Source organism: Scophthalmus maximus, chromosome 1 (assembly GCF_022379125.1).
Source record: "Scophthalmus maximus strain ysfricsl-2021 chromosome 1, ASM2237912v1, whole genome shotgun sequence".
Lineage (NCBI taxonomy): Eukaryota > Metazoa > Chordata > Actinopteri > Pleuronectiformes > Scophthalmidae > Scophthalmus > Scophthalmus maximus.
Genome location: NC_061515.1, coordinates 10329327 through 10351984, shown reverse-complemented (window position 1 = coordinate 10351984; position 22658 = coordinate 10329327). Strand labels below are relative to the sequence as shown.

General features: G+C 41.6%; 1 protein-coding gene across 3 annotated transcripts in view; it reads left to right on the top strand.

Annotated features, from left to right (window-relative positions):
- Window positions 1-22277, top strand: part of LOC118308915 (dynein axonemal heavy chain 11) — a 36562-nt gene extending 14285 nt beyond the window's left edge. Inside the window, exons 42-83 of one of the 3 annotated variants that reach the window (XM_047333264.1) lie at window positions 138-286; window positions 485-635; window positions 734-865; window positions 1318-1491; window positions 2083-2287; window positions 2555-2720; window positions 2860-2962; window positions 3478-3717; window positions 3797-3958; window positions 4071-4264; window positions 4476-4638; window positions 5041-5164; window positions 5346-5488; window positions 6357-6518; window positions 7944-8177; window positions 8355-8501; window positions 8616-8729; window positions 8840-8983; window positions 9593-9775; window positions 9898-9999; window positions 10096-10230; window positions 11646-11819; window positions 11980-12215; window positions 12357-12479; window positions 14540-14744; window positions 14876-15040; window positions 15276-15416; window positions 15676-15846; window positions 16277-16399; window positions 16485-16678; window positions 17025-17173; window positions 17255-17382; window positions 17682-17909; window positions 18006-18197; window positions 19163-19291; window positions 19680-19922; window positions 20015-20197; window positions 20289-20404; window positions 20591-20703; window positions 20784-20924; window positions 21331-21596; window positions 22009-22277. In XM_047333264.1, coding sequence (XP_047189220.1) covers window positions 138-286; window positions 485-635; window positions 734-865; window positions 1318-1491; window positions 2083-2287; window positions 2555-2720; window positions 2860-2962; window positions 3478-3717; window positions 3797-3958; window positions 4071-4264; window positions 4476-4638; window positions 5041-5164; window positions 5346-5488; window positions 6357-6518; window positions 7944-8177; window positions 8355-8501; window positions 8616-8729; window positions 8840-8983; window positions 9593-9775; window positions 9898-9999; window positions 10096-10230; window positions 11646-11819; window positions 11980-12215; window positions 12357-12479; window positions 14540-14744; window positions 14876-15040; window positions 15276-15416; window positions 15676-15846; window positions 16277-16399; window positions 16485-16678; window positions 17025-17173; window positions 17255-17382; window positions 17682-17909; window positions 18006-18197; window positions 19163-19291; window positions 19680-19922; window positions 20015-20197; window positions 20289-20404; window positions 20591-20703; window positions 20784-20924; window positions 21331-21578 — 6729 coding nt within the window. In that variant the 3' untranslated portion in view covers window positions 21579-21596; window positions 22009-22277. Of the gene's footprint in view, window positions 1-137; window positions 287-484; window positions 636-733; window positions 866-1317; window positions 1492-2082; window positions 2288-2554; window positions 2721-2859; window positions 2963-3477; window positions 3718-3796; window positions 3959-4070; window positions 4265-4475; window positions 4639-5040; window positions 5165-5345; window positions 5489-6356; window positions 6519-7943; window positions 8178-8354; window positions 8502-8615; window positions 8730-8839; window positions 8984-9592; window positions 9776-9897; window positions 10000-10095; window positions 10231-11645; window positions 11820-11979; window positions 12216-12356; window positions 12480-14539; window positions 14745-14875; window positions 15041-15275; window positions 15417-15675; window positions 15847-16276; window positions 16400-16484; window positions 16679-17024; window positions 17174-17254; window positions 17383-17681; window positions 17910-18005; window positions 18198-19162; window positions 19292-19679; window positions 19923-20014; window positions 20198-20288; window positions 20405-20590; window positions 20704-20783; window positions 20925-21330 lie in introns of all 3 variants that reach the window. The other 2 variants (XM_035630381.2, XM_047333262.1) reach the window with 2 other exon arrangements.
- Window positions 22278-22658: the final 381 nt, after the last annotated feature.

Below are 22658 nucleotides of genomic sequence, written 5' to 3'. Positions count from 1 at the left end.
AATATTCTTAAGCAAGTCAGTAAAACCTGATGAGGTGCGAGGGTTGGCTTATCATTTGGTAGAGTCTTGTCCATCACATTGACCATTCAAATGTTGTGATATTTGGAAACCATAACATTTTATACGATTGTTTTCAGGTCCTCACTCTGGCCAGTAATGAACGTGTGCCACTTACGTCTTCCATGCGACTGGTCTTTGAAATCAGTCACCTAAGGGCGGCCACTCCTGCCACTGTGTCCAGGGCGGGAATCCTTTATGTTAACCAACAGGACCTGGGCTGGAATCCGTGAGTTGCACAGTGATTCCTTGCAATGCTGTTTTTGTATTGTCTTCTGTATCATGTGTTGTCTAAAACTCTGTAAGGGGCCACAATGATAGTATATATTTGTGTAAATTTATTCTACTCAAAAGACAAGAGAAACGGATTCAGATCGTGATCAGACCAGGCCAGCAGTATAAAATGATTCATTGATTTGTTGCTCAGGTGTGTTGCCAGCTGGATTGACCAAAGAGAACGGCAGACAGAAAGGGCCCACCTTACCATACTGTTTGAAAAATATGTTCCTCGTTGTCTCAAAAAAATGAGAAACACCTTCAAGACCATCACTCCCATCCCAGAGAACTCTATGGTGCAGGTACACAACACACAAACATGCAGCGTCTATTTATTTCCTCTATGGTATGCCTATGTAGTCAGAAAATAACTCTGAATAATTACTTTCTTCTTGTTCAGACACTTTGCACCTTGCTTGACTGCCTTCTAACACCAGGAAATATTCCATCTGACTCTCCACGGGAGCTCTATGAGACCTACTTCACCTTCGCCTGCATCTGGGCTTTTGGTGGTGCCATGTATCAAGATCAGGTATTATTTTGGTTATGACTTTGTATTATAACTTTATTTTCCTACCGTATATAGCAACTATAAGGGCAATTAAGGTGCATGTGTTTTGACATGACAATGAATAGTTAATGTCAAAAAGAAAGGTTTATATCTTGAGTGCTCAAACTTTGACAGTGGTCCCTCAACATAAATGATGCATTTTAAACAAAAGAATGTTTAAACGGGCAATGCTGCACTTAGTTATCGCTCCACTTATTCCTTGTTTTGTCTTTGCACTTATTTCTACCCAAAGGTACAAATATAGCGGGCGGTGCGACAAGGTACCTTTTGTTGAGAGCCATGTCAAGAATGTCAAGTGACCATGAATAATATACACTTAACTGTCAGTCATTTGGACTAATGGTGGGGTTGGTCATTGCCATTGAAATGATATGAATTACTGCATGATTTTATATCTTCGATGATTTGTCCAGCTGTGTGATTACCGGCTAGAGTTCAGTCAGTGGTGGACCAAAGAAATGAAGACAGTGAAGCTACCAGCGCAAGGCACAGTGTTCGACTACTATCTTGACCCCCAAACCAGACGCTTCCTGCCCTGGAGCGATACTGTGCCTCCGTTTGAAATGGAAACTGGTACACCAGTACAGGTAAGAACACATACACTAGTGTCAATATGGGAGATTAGTATGATCTTCATGTAACTCCTGAAACACAAACTTTTCAAAGCGGTTTGACAATTAATCACATACACAAGCACAAGAAAAAAATCAGCAAAAATGAACAATACAGTCACATTAAAAATGTATTTGTGCCTCAGTGAACATAATAAGAGAGGGTAAAGTCACGTCATGAGGTTATGGCAGGGGTGCTAGAATGGATGATAGGCTTGCCACTGTGTCTGATTACAATCTACTACACCCCATACCAGACTGTGTGGGGGTGACGGCATGAGGAACAAGGCTCGCGCTATCACCCACGCTCTATTGTCCTTCTTTATGCTCCTGCGTACAGCTGTGAATGCTCCAAAGGCTCTTGCTGAGCCGTAATTAGTGGGGTTTTGTTCTGAGCAAATGATGCTATTATGACAGAATAGTTGTGGTCTACTGGGGAAATACAAGAAATTATAAATCACATGCAATTCACTGAACACATGTCTGTCAATAAATCACACTCAAAGAAAACCATAATAACCATGTATGTTTCTGTTCTGTGTCTTCCTGCTGTTTCTATGATTGCAGGCTGTTCTGGTACACACAGCAGAGACTGTTCGTCTTCGGTACTTCATGGACTTGTTGCTGGAGAGGAGACAGCCAGTGATGCTTGTGGGGAACGCGGGAGTAGGAAAGAGTGCAGTTGTCAGGAACAAGTTAGACTGTCTGCCAGAGAGTTACATGACCACAAAAGTGCCCTTCAACTACTACACTACCTCCCTCATGCTGCAGGGTGAGTGGAGTTTTTTGATTGCTCTGTGGGGGGACATCAGGTAAACTGCAGCACCATCTGCTGGTAATTTTCAGATTGAAAAAGGGTTGAGGGAGAGAAAGCTTCAGGTATTAATGCAATAATTACCTTAGTCATATGACAATCCTCAATTTCCAAACTGGGTTTGACAAGCTCTATTTTTCTATTTCTTATGTGTTAGGTAACTACCTTGGTTGATTTTTGTTTTTGTCTTTGATTTGTTTCATCACTTTTTATTTTCTTTTGTAGGGATCTTGGAGCAACCATTAGAGAAAAGAGCAGGTAGAAGCTATTCCCCCGTGGGCAACAGAAATCTGGTCTACTTTATCGATGATATGAACATGCCAGCTGTTGACAGTTACGGAACAGTGCAGCCTCACACACTTATACGACAACATCTGGATTATGGGCACTGGTGAGAATATACCACACACTTTAAGTACCCCTTTTCAGTTGTGTTTCTGTGTCTTATGTCACAATTAAAAAGATTTTACCAAGCAACAGTGTTTTTGGTTTCTTAAACCAAGCCTTCTTCCATTTCACCCTTTCTGTAGGTATGACAGACAGAAACTGACCCTAAAAGAAATACACAACACCCAGTATGTTGCCTGCATGAATCCCACTGCCGGGAGCTTCAACATCAACCCAAGACTGCAGGTATGTTTTTCCAATATTATCGCATTTAATCTTATTTATGGAGATGGATTACAGAAAGCATACAAACTAAATTTATTTTCCAATGCAAAACTCATCACCCATGTTGACAGATTTACACCAACAACTTTCCAAAGTTTGAGGTAGAGTTTAACTTAAGATAGATATAAATTATTTTCCAGTCAGTGTGTTCTCATAGCAAATCTTCATCAGCAGAAACTTCCTAGTCTTCCCATTTGTTTGCAAAGAAAAGGCATGAGGGAATTTTCAGCTATCACAGTGTGTGGCTTGGAGCATAAATAAATCATGCAACAGATTTAAATGCAATGTTTTATACTCCAGTGCCAGCATGGTGAGGATGTTCTTTAATGATGTAGCAATTGCTACTACAAATACAAGCCTGCAGTGTGTAGTTTACACACATATTTCTTGATAAAGTAGACCTCAGTAAAGTTGTGTCTTTTGATATTTAAAATTGTACACATTTTTTAATGTTGTTGTGCCTGTGCTCTCGACAGAGACATTTCTCTGTGTTTGCGGTGAACTTCCCTTCAGCTGAGGTTCAGATGTCGATCTTCAGTCAGATCCTCGGCAGCCACCTGAAGCAGCAGCTATTCAGTCCGCTGGTTCAGAGAAGTGCTGCGACTGTGGTCCAAGCTGCCATAACTCTTCATCACAGGATGGTTCACAGCTTTCTGCCCACAGCAATCAAATTTCACTACACATTTAATCTACGAGACTTGTCCAACGTCTTTCAGGTAGTGTTGAAGGGCAAGTTCTACAATTGGACTTTTGAATGAAATATGAAATATTCATTTTATTACCTGTGTTGTTCAGGGAATTCTCCTTGCTGGGCCTGAATGTGTGAGAGACCGCACAGAACTGGCGCTGCTGTGGCTTCACGAGTCCTGCAGAGTGTACTCAGACCGACTGGTCGATGACAAGGACTTGCAGTTCTTCCGGAAACTCCAGATGGAGACTGTGCATGAGTGCTTTGAGGTGCAATACAGATTAATAAACAGTGTTTACTGCACAAATCGCTGCCCTTAGCCTTCAGATAACAACGCTGACCGAAAGATTGAAATGATTTGTTATGCTCGTCCTTGTCCAGGGACTGGAGGACAAAAAGGTGACAAAGCAGCCCCTCCTCTATTGCCACTTTTCCCAGATGGCTGAGGCAGCCTCCTATGCTCCTGTCACAGACTGGTCTGTGCTCAGGACCATCCTCACAGATGCACTGGAGAGCTACAATGAGCTTAATGCAGCCATGAATTTGGTGCTGTTTGAAGATGCCATGCAACATGTGTAAGTAAAGCTGGTTGACATGTGGTAATTATAACAATTACAATGATCACAGTAAACTTATTTTCGTGTAATAAAAGATGGTCATATAATGTGAGGTATAGAAATATGTTAAAAGGAAGTGACATCCGCATTACAATTTTAAAAGACATTCATTGTAGACATAAATATTTGGAAGGAAACATGAGGCATCAAAAAGATTGTGTGTTACCAGATGTCGCATCAGTCGCATCCTGGAGTCTCCGAGGAGTCATGGCTTACTGGTTGGGGTCGGGGGCAGCGGGAAGCAGAGCCTGACTCGTCTGGCTGCCTACATGTTCTCTGTGGAAGTCTTCCAAATCACCCTAAGTAAAGGTTATAGCATCCAGCACCTCAAGGTAAGTACAGTGAAATTAATGCGTGAAAGCCAACCAGAACATTGATTGGTGCGTAATTTATGTATTTATAATAAGATATGTGTTTAAGAAAATGACTTGCTTGTATTTCCAATCATTTGACATGGCCTTAAAATACATGAAATTGCAATTGAAAAGAATTCACTCAAATGAAATTTGAAAAAAAAAAATGTAGATCAATTTTGGCTCCATGCAGGATATTGATGAAATTCTGTTTTGTTCAGCTTCTCCACTGATGCGGCTCAAATTTGTCAGATACTATTAAAAGCCACAGAGTAATATTTTAATATCTTATTGATGAATCAAGTTTGTCAATTTAATCATTTTTAATCATCAGTGTGAACAGCACAGATGTCCATTCGTATCATTTGTTGTTTTATTTAGATGGATCTGGCAGGTTTGTTCCTGAAGACTGGAGTGAAGAACCAGCGTGTGGCTCTGCTTCTGACTGACGCACAAATACCTGATGAGCGGTTCCTGGTCATCATTAATGACTTACTGGCATCAGGTTGGACCCAAACTCTATAACAGTTGTACTTTTTTTAAAGCAACTGGGCTGAGAGGACAGCGGTTTAGCTATTCCTATCTGGTGCTAAACTTATTCAGTATTTGCTGAATTATAACATTGTATGGAAAGTGAATACTGATCACAACAACTTGTCAGTTTGTGATTATTCCGTGCCTTCCAGGAGAAATTCCTGAGCTCTTCAGTGAGGAGGAGATTGAAGGAATCGTGTCGGGCGTGAGAGCAGATGTCCGAGCCCTCGGACTGCTGGACAACAGAGAGAACTGCTGGAGATTTTTTACTGACCGAGTCCGACTACAGCTCACGGTCTCGTCTTTCAAATTCCCCCTGCTACCTTTTATTATCCACTAGTGCTTCTAACTCTATCAGTCTGAATATACTGTTTTCTTTTTGCTCCAAGTTTTGTCATTATAAGTTGTTCAATTATTTGACAATATCACTATTTTGTGATGATGTCTAGTTGAGCTACTTTCCATCCTTATTTCCTCTTCATATGTTGTCACTTTTAAAAGAAAACATTGTATCTATACAATGTCTCAGCTTGAGTCTGTGAAAAATGTTTTTTAAATGGTTTCAAAAGAAAAAGGTGTTAGAATTTATTTTCTTTGAAAGAGAGAGATTGAGAAAATTGAGATATTTACATGATGACTTTTTTTTGCTACCAAGACAAACATTAGAAAAGAAGAGATTAGAAATTAGTAGCCGAGAAAATTTATATTAAAACAACAGCTACACGGGGCATATTTGATAACACTTAAATGTGCCATGACAGTCGGCATTCACAACAAGAGGTTAACACACTCTCCAGCATATTTCGGCTAGAAAATTAAAAGCACAGCTGCTGTTTTAATATTATTACATATGTTTGACAAGCAACATATGCCATCCAGCTAATCATGCCATCCAGCTAATCTTTGCACCAGGGCCTCTGGTAGTGTCACCGCCTGCTCTAGCCAACTGGGAATGGTGGCTGCCTGTCCATATGCCAATGTGATGAACGTGGGGGCACAGAAGGCTGTCAGTTATGGTTTCCTCTCTTGAATCTGCTGTCTGCTAGTGATATCTTGGATCTGTGTTTTTTTCCCCATGTGCTCCTTTCTTGCTCAAGTATGGGGTTGCACATTTGTGTATATCTTGATGATGACTCTTTGTCTCCCTGCTTCCTTATTTGCAGGTGGTTTTATGTTTGTCTCCTGTGGGCAGTGTCCTCCGTGTTAGGGCGCGTCGATTTCCGGCCCTCGTCCAATGCACCACCATCAACTGGTTCCACCCTTGGACCACTGAGGCGCTGCAGTCGGTCAGCCACAGGTTCATCCAAGAGATTGAAGGCATTGAGGTCAGCCCTTTGAACCCAAGTGCTTTATGTCACCATCTCTCTCATCGTCACAGACAAATTCTGAATGAAATTATATTTTTTCTGGCTCCCTGCTTCCCCACCACATGTGTATGAGCAGTTTGAGATGCATCTGTGGATGTGATATACAGCCTTTCCCTAGGTTTGCCTTGTACCCCCATATTTCAGACTTGGTAAGACTTTAATGAACACCTTTTAATTACTACAGTGCAGCTGGATTAACTTTTCCATAGATCCCTCATCATTAGTTCTCTGCTGAGGTACTGACAAATTGCTGAACACATGCCTGGAGACTCACAGTGAGTGCAGGCATATCATTGTTTTCCATCATAGCGGTGGAACGATCACAACCCGGGATCATTTATGTTAATGAGAGAAGAGTGATTAAGCACATAACGACCCTCTAAGGAGGCACAGCTGTCACAACCAGGAAGTGTCATCACATATGTGAACATGTGCCAGGCTGTGTGTGTGTGTGTGTGTGCAGGGAAAAAAATGTTTTTGTTGTATTAAGTTGGGGCATTATTAGGAGGTAGAGTAGTATTCGATCATTGGGATAGTAGTAAAGTTCTAGTAATAGAATAATACATAAAATAAATAAATAATACAATCTTGTGGCAGAAGAAAGGACTTTGTGCAAGTTTAAATTAAGGTGCATTATTAGCAAAATATTTTGAAAATGTAACCACATAAATATGTTAGACCTATCTAAAAGTCATAAATGATTGTTTATCTTCTTGATGAGGCAGGAATACAAGACATGAAATGATCATTTATTTAAAGTTAGAAATGCACAGCCCACTAATAGTTGCTACACAGGGCCAATCAATGAGAACTTCTTTTCGCATCTCAACTGAACATAGCATGCTTTGTCAAAAAGCATTATGTCAGATCTTAATTAATAATGATTTTTTTCCTACTGGCTCCATGATCATTAACAATGGCTTTTTTGTGAATTATGGTTGGGCTTGATACTTGTATTCTCTGCTCATTTGTTTTTGCTTTAATTGATCGCTAACTGTATGATTAATGGAGGCTGTGTCATTGAGCACCATATGATGAATACCTTGTTGGAATGTAGTACAACAGCTACTGACGACCGTGTCTGGAAAGTTGGAGGGCATCAGAGATAATGTAAACATTGTGCATTTCTTACAAGCTGCATGTCAGTGGTCTAAACACATTATTTTCATAGAGGTTTCAAAGCCTAATCATTCCTGGTAGCTGCACCTAAATTTCAGATTGAGTAAGTCAGGGCCAGCCAAGTGAGATGGCAAAACTTGTAGATGAATTCAAAATTTATGAAGATAATATTTCAGTCCCCATCAGGTTGGGGATGTTAAACTCTACTCAATCCAGCTCGCCCTCTTCTCCCCTCTCCCCCCGCTTGTCTGCTTATTTTTACAGCCTGCCGTCCAGGAATCCATCAGTCTTTTCATGGCCTACGTTCACACTAGTGTCAACCAGGCAAGTGAAAAATACCAGCGCAATGAGAAGAGGTACAATTACACCACCCCCAAGAGTTTTCTCCAGCAAATCACCCTGTACAGAAACCTTCTGCAGAAGAGCCGGGCACAGCTCCAGCACAAAATGAACCGGCTTGACAGCGGCCTTCAAAAACTGCAAACCACCGCTGCTCAGGTAAATGTCTTTATTATATACTGTTGGGGGTTAATATCAGGGTTTAAGGTACAAGGTTGAAGTAGGAAAATTAGAAATATTATTAGTCTCTGATTTAAACTGATGTTGATGTTGATGTTTTCCTGACATAAAGTACGTTACACATTGAATTATATGAATTTTTTTTCTCTGTTTTAGGTTGAGGACCTACAATCCAAATTGGCCTCCCAAGAAGCCGAACTGACCTTTAAAAACCAGAATATCGAAGCTCTCATCACAAAGATTGGAATGCAGACTGAGAAGGTTAGAAACAAGAGGGAGGCTGCTGATGTTGAGGCACAAAAGGTAAGATGTCACATATTGGTTGTCATACACTTTTATTTTTGCTCTTTTCACACATCACACCATTTACTACATTATGATGTTGTGATGTGGCTCATTGTGGCTGATTTTGTACAGGTTTCTGTGATCCAGGCCGAAGTATCAGTCAAACAGAAGGACTGTGAAAACGACTTGGCCAAAGCTGAGCCATCACTGGCCGCTGCCACAGCAGCACTGGACACCCTCAACAAGGTGCTTTCATCTTATCAGACAAGGCACAATTCTACCACATATTTAATAATAATTTAATATTTATGTAATGATTATGATTATGGAATGTGTATAATTGCTTTTTTTTTTAGATGAATCTCACTGAGCTGAAGGCCTTTCCAAACCCTCCAGTGGCAGTGATCAATGTAGCAGCATCTGTGATGGTTCTGCTAGCCCCCCGCGGTCGAGTGCCAAAGGATCGGAGCTGGAAGGCGGCGCGGGCCTTCATGGGCAAGGTTAAGCTGTCATAATGTCAATCACATCTGCCTGATTAATGCCAAACTAATTTGTGCGTGGGCCTTGACCCTGGCCCTGCCCAGCATCTCAGCAGGGCTCACATTACAGCTGGATGGTTCTATGAATATGCTCACTCACTAGGAAAGCAAGTGTGTTAACCGTTTCACAACCTCTTGTTACTGTTTAGGCAAATAAGACGACAAAATTATCTATTTTGGGTTTTTTAAAAGCCACTTAATGGGGGTCAACTCTTAGTTGCTTAAATTTGGTTAATGCATGTTTTTAAAAGGTAAAAAGCTTATTTTCACTGTGTCCCTTCTCAGTTGTTGTGGGTGGGCTACAGTTAAAAAAAGGGGAAAGATAATTACATATTTCACATACATATTCAAATACATTCATGTAGTCAGTGTAAGACGTGTATGCTTTAGCCCTTATATTCATAGAGTCTGTGAGTGTAATCCTTCAGTATAACTGCCAAGTATTAAACTTAAGGTATTGATCCATACCAAGTCCTACATTGCGGTCTCTTTTGTAAACGTAGCATGAAGTTGTGTCTAATATAACCAGTGTGGTTATTAATGTATCCTCTTCATCTGTGTGTCTTTCAGGTGGATGATTTCCTGCAGGCCTTGGCGTCATATGATAAGGAGCACATTCCCGCTACCTGTTTGACTGTGGTGAAACAAGAGTATCTGAGAAAACCAGAGTTTCACCCTGATCTCGTTCGTACCAAATCTACAGCTGCAGCTGGTCTCTGTGCCTGGACTATTAACATTGTCAAATACTATGAGGTCAGGAAACACCCTCTGATCAGTTTTGGTTATAATAAATGTTTAAACATTGTCAACAATTTTCCTGCAAGAAGTTTTGTTCTTGTTCTTGTTTTGTTTTTCATAAATTTGCCTCCTTGCAGATTTACTGTGAGGTCATACCAAAGAGACATGCGTTGTCACAAGCCAATGCAGAACTAGAAACGGCAACAGCCAAACTGTTGTCTGTTCAAAAGAAACTGGCGGTGAGTAAAATTGTTGTTATCATACTTGAGTCACTTTTCTTAATAGCGTCTAATTTCAATGTCTGCATTATTTATTTCTTCGTCTTTTTTTTGCAGGATCTTGATGCCAGCGTCCAGAGCTTAACGGCTCAGTTTGAAAGGGCCACAGCTGAGAAAATCAGTTGTCAGGAGGAGGTGGCGCGTACCAACCAGACCATAGAGCTGGCTAATCGACTAGTCAAGGGCTTAGAGGTAAACAAGGAGAGATCGAATTTGGTGGTCACTGGGGCTGACCTGGCATAAAGAAAACTGTTAATTTTGCCAGAGGCCTGCATGGTGAGGTGCTGGTAAATCGAATTGCATCAATAATCTGGACTAGAAGTTGTTAGGTTCTTGGCAGTAGAGTCTGACAGTTGTATGAGTAGATCAGGCAAAGGGAGATTTTTACAGCCTGGCCCAGCAGCATCCTGGGGACTTGTGAGACAGGTAGAGAGGGCTGGACCACAGAAAACGCATGGCTGAACTGGGCAACCGGCTCGCTGAATGGCTTCCAAATTGAGAAAGGAAGAGAGATGGCCAGAACACTAACACTGCTCTCAGTCAGTGCAGTACGTGTGTGTGTGTGTGAGTGTGAGTGTGTGTGTGTGTGTGTGTGTGTGTGTGTGTGTGTGTGTGTGTGTGTGTGTGTGTGTGTGTGTGTGTGTGTGTGTGTGTGTGTGTGTGTGTGTGTGTGTGTGTGTGTGTGTGTGTGTGTGTGTGTGTGTGTGTGTGTACATTTCTGTGCTAATGTCCTTACACAAGCTCTAGTTTGTGTGATGTGTAATAATAATTCACTCTCAAAAACGTTTAACAATTGTCACAGAATATAAATGTATGGAATATATAAATGTCTACTGTTGCATATTTGTATGATATGTTGAATATTATATTTAACACTTTTCTGGCACTGCGCCTGAGTTTTTTTTTGGGTGGGGGGGCCACAGAATCTATTATCTTTATGGATGCTAATATGAAATAAAAGATGGCCATTTCAGTGGCTATTTTGTAAGTTCGACTTTCTTATTCCACAAAATAAATGTGGTTTACATGGAACAGCTTGGCTTTTAAGCATATCAAGATAAATGTTTTGTCTTTATTGCATTGACCTGGAAGCAATAGTGTTCAGACTAATAAATCAGGCCGTCTATATTTAATCATTAACTTACCTCAAAGCCTCAACAGCTGTTGGAAATTAACAGTGTCTCTCCGCGGACTGAGTGATATTACAGGCAATCCATAATACATTAGAGTAAAATTATAGTGATTTTTAACTGTCTGAGAATTTATTGTGTGACATATTCCAGATCCACAGCCCCTTGTAAGAAAATGCCATGCATGATTTATTGTTGCAGGGCTGTCACAGTCATAGTATTGAAGGTTTAAATGAATGCTAAATTGATGCTGAGTGAATCAAACTTCCAAAGCTATTCTAAGGGAATTGCAGTTGTATGCTTTGCTGCTTACATTTTCTTGGTTGAAATAAATGGAGTGACAGACTGACGAGCTTTTAGTGCATTGTAGATTCGTCGCTATTCCTTTGGTTTAAAGTGTTTTTCACGAGAAATGTTTTTGTGTTTCCTGCATATTTTTTAAAAATTATATTAAATTCTGTTCTTTGTGTATTGCAGTCAGAGAAGGAGCGCTGGTCCCAAGCAATTGTTCAGTATGAAAAGCAGCAGAAAACCCTCTGTGGTGATGTCCTCCTCACTTCAGCATTCGTCTCTTACATGGGGTATTTTACCAGGCAGTATCGTGTTGAGCTCCTTAACAATGCATGGATCCCCTTCCTTCAGTCTCAGAAGGTAATACCATTTTTTTTTTTTAACAATACTATCTAGAGAAAAAAAATCTCTCTCTCTCTCTACAAACATCCGCTGTAGAGTCTATGAGCTGAAGCTCATCTGCCTCAGCCGCCACTGGCGCTCAAACTAGAGTGACATCATTCCTTGGTTTCCGTTCCAGGTCTCTGCACCCCTGACAGACGGCCTGGATCCCATCCTCATGCTTACAGACGATGCCACTGTGGCTGCCTGGCATAACCAGGGCCTGCCAAATGATCGGATGTCCACTGAGAATGCTGCCATCCTGACCACCAGTGAGCGTTGGCCACTCATCATTGACCCACAGCAGCAGGGCATCAAGTGGATCCGAAACCGGCTGGGGTCAAAGCTGAGGGTGGTGCAGCTGGGACAGAAGGGGTGAGAAGGGTTTAAACATCTAGTTGCACTCGCAGTTATATAACTCGCTGTTATAATATGCCAGGGAGTTTCTAATATACCATAGAAATGTGCATGTCAACAAACTTTTTTTTTTTAATTCTGTTCCCTTTGATTCTCCAGGTATCTAGATGTGATTGAACAAGCTTTAAGTTCTGGTGAAACGGTTCTGATAGAGAATCTGCCAGAGAAGGTTGACCCTGTCCTGGAGCCACTACTGGGCAGAAACACCATCAAAAGAGGAAGGTTCGTAGTGAAACTGCAACGTTACATTTACAGCTTCAAACCAGCTCTAACAGTAAATCATTTGTTTTTTGCTTACCAAAAACTATTTAAATCCATTTATGTTCTTTGTATCCCTGTTGATACACAAGTCGATATGCCCACAACCCGTCACAATGTATCTGTGGTGTGAGACAATTGAAGCAGATTTACCAGATGGTTGAATCTCGGTGAGCATTGAAGAACCAGTAAGACATGACTGAATGCATTATTATTGCCAACTCTTTCGATTATAAATGAATTTGCGGCACGTGTTCTGAATCCCTGTGGCCATCTTATTGATTGGCGCCTCAAGACGAGTGATAGATGTATATTTGTGTGTTCATATTCTTTAGGTGTGATGAATATTGAACAGCTGGGCCTCAGTGTAAAAAGCTGAATTGAGGACAGTCATGGTTATGTATAAGGACTCCTGCCTGCCACAGAAAGCTGGCATGTAACGCACTTAATTCACGGGTCTTCCATCATTATGGCAAACTCAATTCAGCTTCAATAATCTCACAACCCTGATTGGTGTTTTGTTGCCATTTGTCTGCATTTATTTATCTGGAAACGGAATAATGAAATTACTGAATCAGCTTTATAAATGGTAAGATGGCCCACTGCTTGTGAATTATCTTAAATCATAACTTGATGTAATTTGGGAAGTCGTGAGGTCATATTTTGGTATTTTGTGTCACCTGATTAGAAATCAGCCTTTACCACTAAATCCACTTAATTTAAATACACATTCAGGCCATCCAAAGTGAGAAATCATATTTGATTTTAAACCTGATTTTCTTAAACATGGCGTCTGCTGCCCACTAAAATCTTCTTTCTTTATGCAATTAGCAGTTACCCCTCAATACAATAATATTTTTTTCAATCTACAGAAAATACTCAATATTGACATTCTGCTTTCTTGCCCTGATCTCTGTTTGACCATTCATATTGAGTATCTTGTTGCATGTCCACTGAGCTTCTCCTGAAGTCCTGTCCATCCAGACGTAACAATTCATCATGGTAAATCTGATTATAAGTTTATCCCTTGTAGATGACCCACACACTTGTTTCTGTCGATGATTAATACAACCTGCGGGGGCAGCCATGATGGATCTGGTAGGGCTCCACAGCTGAAGTTCATTAATAATTGGAATGTTGTAGAGTGTGAAGTAATGAATACTAATTATTCCTTTCATGGCTGACGGAAGACTACAAGCCAATCCATCAGCAAGGACTTTAATTTGGTGGAGTAATGGTTCTATCAATAGTACATTAATTCTTGCTTGTGAAGATATAGAGTTGAACCAGACCCAGGCCATGAGGAACCTGTGCTGTAAAATTGGGGCTTTGCCTGACACCTAAGGGGTAATTAGAGAAAAATGAAAAGCCACCAGGTTCGTCAAGCCAGTGCTAATTTAATTGAAATGCAGGAACAGATAAAAATTGGCTGCTGCGCTGGCAATCTGTCATATTTATTCAAGATTATTTGTCTTCAGTGTAAGTGACATTTGGAGCCGGAGTGAAGTTCTTACATCTGTTTGGAAGTTGCAACGCCCGAAAGTGTGAGGTCGACAAGCTCAGATGCACAAAGACAGGTTTCAGGATACAGAGGTGCACGGCCACAATTCCAACGGTCGTCGTCATCATCATCATCATCATCATCATCATCATCATCATCCTTTTAAATATAAATTATATTTCTAAGTATCCTCACTTTCTCACTTTGAAAGTTAATGCAATTATAAGTTTAACACTGCTGTCATATTTGCAATTGGATTTTTGGCTCTTGTCAGGCATGAAAAAAAAGGTATTATTTTGTTAACAGCAAATATTCATTTGCAACATGAAAGGTCTTCGTTTTTACTGGAGATACATTCGCAGCGTTTTAAAGCACATTGTCTGTACTTCTGCCTCTTTGCAAAATCTGGCAGTGAACTTATATTCATTAAATTTATCCTCTGTGACCTTCCTTAAGGACTATAAAAACATAGCGGTTATGTCGATATTGGCTTTAGCTAATTAAAAAAAACAATGTTTTCCAGGTACATTCAAATTGGGGGCAAGTTTTGTGAGTACAACAATGACTTCAAGCTTATACTGCACACCAAGTTGGCCAATCCCCATTTCCCTCCTGAGCTCCAGGCCCAGACAACCCTCATCAACTTTGCAGTGACTCCTGTGGGCCTGGAAGAACAGCTGCTGGGACAGGTAGTGTCCCAGGAAAGGCCTGACCTGGAGGCGCTAAAGGTGAACCCTACAGCCTCTTTATGAAAGATGCAGACCAATTTTGAGTTTAGGGATTTTAAATGCAAGTTCACAGTCTAAACTACGAAATAGAAAAATCTGTGAAGCTGAATTATTTTTGTATGTTTTCTAAGATGACGCTGACCACACAACAAAACCACTTCAAGATCGAGCTCAAGAGGTTGGAGGACGACCTGTTGAGTCGCCTCTCTGCAGCCTGCGGTAATTTTCTGGGTGACATTTCTCTCGTGGAGCAACTTGAGAACACCAAGACCACGGCTGCTCACATTCAGCACAAGGTGAGGCCATTACACACACAGGGTCCTCTCAGTTGTCAGACTGTACTGTAGTTGAGTGCATGTGTATTTATTTATTTATTGTCACTCAAGTGTTTTTTAAATGTCACGCAACAGCAAGCGCCTCATTTTATTGCATTAGCTCCAAATGATGTGCAGTCAGGAATATGTGTAATGAGAGGGTTTTGGAGCATGACTGAGAGCCTAATAGCTCATTTTGTGCATTTGGCACACGCAGGTGGTGGAGGCCAGAGAGAACGAGACAAAGATCAACGAGGCTCGAGAACTATACCGCCCCGCAGCCGAGAGAGCTTCACTCCTCTTCTTCATCATCACTGACCTCAGCAAGATAAATCCCATGTACCAGTATTCCCTCAAGGTGAAACCTTAATGCCTCTCGGGGGACACACGTCATTTTGTGCAAACAGTGCTCAATCCACTTTGACCAATATTTTTTAAATCTTGTGCGTGTTTTCTGATTCTACCAATCAAAACAAATCAGTTTGAATGTATTTTTCTCTACCAAAAAGTCTGTGTTCGTTTTATGTTTGCTCCTCAGTCAAGCGAAGAACTAATGGCTAAATGTAAGTAAGATAGTCCTTGTGATGGCACTGATCCTCCCTCCGGTTGTGTTTCAGACCTTTAACTCTGTGTTTAACAAAGCGATGGCGCGTGCAGAATGGGACGAGGATGTGAGGACCAGAGTGCACACCCTCGCTGAGGCCATCACCTATTATGTATTCCTGTACACCTGCCAGGGCCTGTTTGAGAGAGACAAGTTAACCTTCTTGTCACACACTGCCTTCCAGGTGAGGCACTCAGGGCCGCCCTCAAAGGTGGACCCTCCTATCATCCTCATCAATCAAAGTACTTTTCTGCCCCCACATTAACTTCAATTAAAAGCAGTCAGCAGGGCCATACGCTGCCATTGATTACCTCTCACACCTTGCTCCATGGCTGCTGTTCAGACAGTTGGCTCTGACAAGTGGGCTGGTTCTGATGGCATAATGCAATTATCCGTCATTGCGGCAACTGTTTTCGTCTTAGAAGTTGCACCTCTGAAGGCTGTCCTTCATGTGTACTTTTTCCACAGTCAGACAGACTTTTTCTCAGCCTGTATGAGTTCACCTAATCCTTTTGCCAGAGTTTTCTTTCTGTCTTCAGTTGTTGTGCACGTGAATGAAAAGAGATGCCACATAGAGTAGATCATAACTAACTGCTCTCGGTTCTTCCCGTCAGATTCTGCTCAAACAGGGCCTGGTTGATGCAGAGGAACTTGACTTCCTGCTGCGTTTTCCTGTGGAAGCTAGCAAACAGAGTCCTGTGTCCTTTCTCTCTCCACATACCTGGGGCGCCATAAAGGTACTGTACAGTATTGACCTGTCATCGCTCTGTTCCATTTTACACTGCTTCGAGAGCCCTTACAATGTTTGTTATTTGGGTATAGACAATTTCTACGATGGACGACTTCATTGGACTGGACAGAGACATTGAGAGCTCACCAAAGCGTTGGAGGAAAGTCGTTGAATCCAGTTGTCCTGAAAGGGAAAGACTTCCCCAGGACTGGAAGAACAAGAGTTCCCTCCAGAAGCTCATCATCCTCAGAGCACTTCGCCCTGATAGGATGACCTATACACTGAGGTGAGTAAGGGTGCTTTCACACCTATACTTAGTTTGGTCTGGACCCGCTGACTTTTTAGTTTATCCGAACCAAAATAACAGGTGTGAAGGGTTCCTCGGACCACCAAAATTTTGTCTGACCAAAAGAGTTGTTCTCGGTCTGGATCAAATTAAACCATGGTTCAATGTCTAGTATTTGTAAATGCAGCCCACACAGGTTATGATGATTGGACATACGTATGTCATACAAGAGTCTTTAGTGCGCTCCCTAAATTGCAAAATTAAACCAAAGCTAACTGGATCTTGATCCTGACATTTGTATTTGTAAGTATTCAACTGTACATCACTGCTTTTTGTTTCTTGACAGGAACTTTGTGGAGGAGAGCATGGGTCCAAAATATGTGGACGCTGCCAGGCTGGAATTTGAAAAGTTGTATGAGGAAAGTGGCCCTTCAACCCCTGTGTTCTTCATCCTCTCACCTGGAGTAGACCCTCTCAAAGATGTAGAGAAACTAGGTACTATGTGGGCTGCTTGTTAGTTTACACATCCCTGATCACTTGGCGGGGACAAGTGTTCCAAATATTCTGTCTTTGCAGGTTTGAAGCTGGGATTTTCCATCGACCAGGGCACTTTGCACAATTTGTCCTTGGGACAGGGGCAGGAGGAGGTAGCCGAACGTGCTCTGAGGAACGCTTCCAAACTGGGACACTGGGTCATTCTGCAGGTAGGAGATTTTAATATTTAGTGACTAGATTACGGTAGTGAGGCTGCCTCGTCGAGCCAGCCAGTAATGCATATAATTATATTACCTCACCCCCTTAGCAAGTGAAATAAACTCAATTTGGTTCAATAAAAACATAATTGGCTACATCAGCTCCATAAAAGGCTGCAGCCAAGTCACTTCTCACTAATTCAGAACACAGGGAGCTGTTTTTTTTGAATGATTCTTCCTCATATGATCACAAACATACACAAAAAAAATATTTTATAAACTTTGTTTCAACTGTTTTTTTTATTTTCCAGAATGTACACCTTGTGGCTTGCTGGCTGCCCTCTCTAGATTCTATTCTAGAGACAGTAGCGGTGGACAGTCACTCCAGCTACAGAGTTTTCATCACTGGGGAATCTGCACCAAGTCCCGAGAAGCATGTGATCCCCAGAGGCATCCTGGAGAACGCCATCAAAATCACCAACGAGCCGCCCACTGGCATGAATGCCAGTCTACACGCAGCCCTCAACAACTTCAATCAAGTGTGTTGAAAATTTAATTTTTTTTTTTTAAAAAGCAATTATATTTGATTACATTGACTGTAATGTGTATTTCCTACTCTCGCTCTCTCTTTCCAGGACACTCTGGATATGTGTTCCAGAGAACAAGAGTTCAACTCGATGTTCTTCTCCCTCTGCTTCTTCCATGCTTGTGTTACGGAGCGCCGCAAATTTTGTTCACAAGGGTGGAACCATAACTACCCCTTCAGCACTGGAGACCTCACCATCTCAGCAAATATCTTGTACAACTACTTGGAGGCCAATGTCAAAGTATTTAAAATATATATATATATATAATTCACTGTTTTCATTTTTATTTATATCTTATTCCTCTTTTTGTATTGATCTTAACAAGATTTTAATTTATAATAATAATGGTGTTGGCAGTGACACAGGGATGCTGAATTACAGTACAGTGTCTCTAATTACTTACTGAAATCTTGTGTGGAAAAAAAGTTCATTCCTATGGTTTTTTCTAAATGTATTCTCTTATAACGCAGCCTGTAATTTAGCTTTATTTCATGAAGACAAAAAATCCATTCTAAGGGCGCAGCACCGCTCACAACTCCTGATGCATTTCTCTCACAACTCCTATTACTCTGGTCACAACCAATTATGTCTCTGAGGTATTCTGCCCTCCAAAAAAACGAATGTCCTTCATTATGTTAACCAAACAGTAACCTGTATGTGCGTACACAGAGAATTCATTAGGGGGGCAATGAAGCGTTATCCTAAATGTAATTACATGCAGCCAATGTGACAGTTCACAACGCTACATAAGTGATCACTGCAATTAGAGCTGATGAAGGAAGCAATTTGCAAAACAATACAGGTACAAATGATTGTGAACCTCCAGCTTTTGTAATTTGTTATGAATCACAGGTTCTTTTCTTCCTCCTTCACCCTCACGGATCATAATCTCCCACTGAGGAAACGACTCCTCTGTCATCCCCTAAATCAGTTTGTGTAAAGAAACATCAAATCTTTTCCTTTTCCCTGCAGTTATCGTTATTGAAAGAGCTTGTTTCGTAGGAAATTGTATAGTTGCTGCCTGAGATCTCAAATGAGTGGAACACTCGCCGTTTGCTAAATGATCCTGGAATATCATTGATATCCTGGAAATAATTTGACTAACTTTTGTCTTTACAATTAAAGATGCTCCTAATTATTTAAACGCACAACATTGTTACTATGAACGTAATGTTATAACTGGCCACAAACTGAGTCTGTTGTAGTCCATGCAGGTGCCTTGGGACGACTTGTGTTTTCTTTTCGGAGAAATCATGTACGGAGGACACATCACTGATGACTGGGATAGAAGACTGTGTAAGACCTATCTGCGAGAATTCATGCATCCAAAAATGGTGAGTCAGTGTTGATGTTGCAGTCTGAGAAGAATCTGTCTGTCTTTCTCAAAAAATTAACATTAACTGTTTTCCCTTTGTAATTTTCAAAATTAAAAAAAATATATATTTTTTTCATTTTAATAACTCATACAGACTTGATGTACGGTTGTTTTAAATTTTGTGAAAAAGTAGAGAAAATGTGCACTTTTTCTTGGTGGTGTTGTCAGGTGAAGGGTGCCCTCTTGGGATGTAAACCTAAACTGCAGTGTTGCTCCTCAGTTTCCCTCACACAGCGGACTGATCAGCCCTCTGTCAGTTTACCTTTACTACCAAGCCTCGCCACCACTCTTCTCCCCCAAAAACTATTCAGACAATCTTTTTAAATGTTGTATTTTTAAATTCTTAGTTTGAAGGGGAGCTCTCCCTGTGTCCTGGGTTCCTGGTCCCTCCTTTCACGGACTACAGTGGTTACCACGGCTATATCGACGAGCATCTCCCACCTGAGAATCCCACTCTGTATGGTCTACATCCAAACGCTGAGCTGGAGTGTCTCACCGTCGCCTCAGACAACCTCCTGAGGAAGCTGCTGGAACTGCAGCCACAGGACTCCTCTAGAGGAGAGGGGGCTGCTCAGAGCACAGAGGAGAAGGTGGGAAAGCAGACAGAACCGTCACTGTCAGCTGAAAAATACAATGAACTACCCCACACAAGCAACCTAACCATGTTTGTTTTCCTTTTTAGGTCAAGTCTGTCATCGAAGACATCCTCGAGAGGCTTCCGGAGGAGTATAACATGGCAGAGATGCTCACAAAGACGACAGAGCGAAGCCCCTACATGTTAGTGTGTCTCCAAGAGTGTGAAAGAATGAATCGCCTGCTCGCAGAAATAAGGAAGTCTCTCGATGAACTGGATCTTGGTCTGAAGGTGCAGTCTACCGTGACTCATACTGATAACACAACTCTGTTGTATCAACAGCGACGGGTCGCATCATTAATCATGATTCCTCTGTGTCCAGGGAGACCTCACCATCTCCTCAAGTATGGAGACTCTGCAGTGCTCACTGTTCAACGATTCTGTCCCAGACTCCTGGGCCAGACTTTCTTATCCCTCGACTAAAACACTGGCACAATGGTAACTGCTCCTTCCAATGAGTACTGTATTTTATACTAGTGTTTACTGCTTCCCCAAAATTTTCAGTTTTCAAATTTAAAAAAATCTCTTCAAGCATAACGCCAATGTTAGAATGACCCCTACAGACATATTCTAATGGCTTCAGACACAATGGTTTCAATGAATGTTTTTTCTTTTTAATAATAGGTTCGGTGATCTAATGTGTAGCTGCCGTGAGCTCGACAGCTGGACTCAAGACTTTGTTCTACCTGCAGTCGTCTGGCTCTCGGGGCTCTTCAACCCTCAGTCCTTCCTCACCGGTGAGGCCCAGACGCAGCGATTTAGAGACGACGTTGTGTGCGCCAGAAATATTAACACGACTATTTATTTTTATCTCTAGCTGTGCTGCAGAGCATTGCACGCAAGAATCAGTGGCCTCTGGATAAAATGACTCTGACTGTGGACGTGACAAAAAAGACTAAAGACGACTTTGGACATCCACCGCGGGAGGGAGCCTACATCCACGGGCTCTTCATGGAAGGTTAGAATTAACCAACATTAACACGAATTAAGTTACGGTAGAGGTTTGAAACATATGCTTTGGTAGAGGGCTGTAACCCAGGATTATTTTCATTATATTATTTTCTCGATTAATTGATTAGTTGTTTGGTCCATAAAATGGTGAAAAATGAAGACAACGTTTTATTTTGTACACACAAAATATATTTAGTTTACTGTCATAGGGTTGCAAAGAAACATTAAAAGAAATATTCCCATTAAAAAGCTGAAATCAGACAATTTTGACTATTGTTCTCCATGGAAACTACTTTAACAGATTAATCAATTATCAAAATAGTCTGCGATTAATTTAGCAGTCGATTACTAATCAATTAATTGTTGCAGCTCTACATTGGTCAGATGAGAACCTCTGTCCTGTGTCCCTCTAGGAGCTCGCTGGGACACTCAGGCTGGAGTCATCACTGAGGCGGTGTCGAGGGATCTGACCCCGGCCATGCCGGCGCTGTATGCGAGAGCTGTGCCTGCGGAGGAGCAAGAACTCAAAGGTACTTACGAGTGCCCGGTGTACCGCACCAAGCGGCGCGGGTCCACGTACGTCTGGAGCCTCCACCTCCGAACCAAACTGCCTCCCGCCAAGTGGACTGTAGCCGGAGTGGCGCTGCTGCTGTCTGTGTGAGCCTCTGCAGTAATATCAGTGAGTCTTTCGATGTTTTGTACAGTATGTGCCAACAGCATTGTGAAAACGGTGTTTAAAAAAACAGATATTTTTAGACAGTATTGCAAACATTTTCTTCTTTATCATGTTTATACACTTTAATTCTTTCATCACTTTCCACATTGGTTTATATAGCTGCTTTCAGACATGCACGGAAATCTGGATGTTTTCTTCATATTTCCTGAAGGGGCTGTATGTGAGACACAATTGTCTACAAATGTTGCTCTGGACATTTTCCTGAACTTTCCCCGTCATCCCCCCTCGTGTTATTACCACTGAATGTCCAAATGAGCCCATGTGAGAGAATACAGCAAGAAAATCTCCAGAAATGTTATCAGGTCGAATGAGTGGGCGTGTTGATGACTGTAAACAAGTACACTGATCTCCGCAGCTGAATTATGGCCACGTCCTTCCTCCTGCATGATCTGCCCGGACGCCAAAAAGAATCTTCCGGAAATGTTCCCGTTAGTGTGAGTGCCTCTGACACGCACAATCTCCTGCTGTATTCCGTCATATGTGAAAGGCGCAACTCTGGACAATGTCTGGAAAATTTGGTTGGGACATCCAAACATTTTATGTGACAAAGCTGTTTTTGTAGTGTGTTTTGAATGTTTTTAGATTTAAAGATACAGTAAATAAAGAGGTGCAAGTCCATGTTGAGCCCGTGTTGAACCTGTTGTGTCCGTGTCTGACACTGTTGAACCTCTCTCCCTTGAGACGGTTCAGTCGGAGCATGATTTGTTGGGAGCTTATGTCTCCATTTTAGACCATGTAATTCTGGATCGGGAGCATATTTTATTGGAAGGTCAAGATTAAAAAAGCTCCCCGGCTGCCCTCTACTAACTGAATGATACACAATGCCGTCTGGAGGGTCCCCCGGACAGAATTCCCAGGAGATGATGTGCACGGTCGCTATTGACTTTTAAATGAGGTGCATTTGACATTGACCTTTTGTACGGCGGCGGCAGAATACTAACAGACGAGTGTAATTCATTCAGCCGGGCCTGTTGCAGAAACCTATTCAAAGACACTGATAGCCTG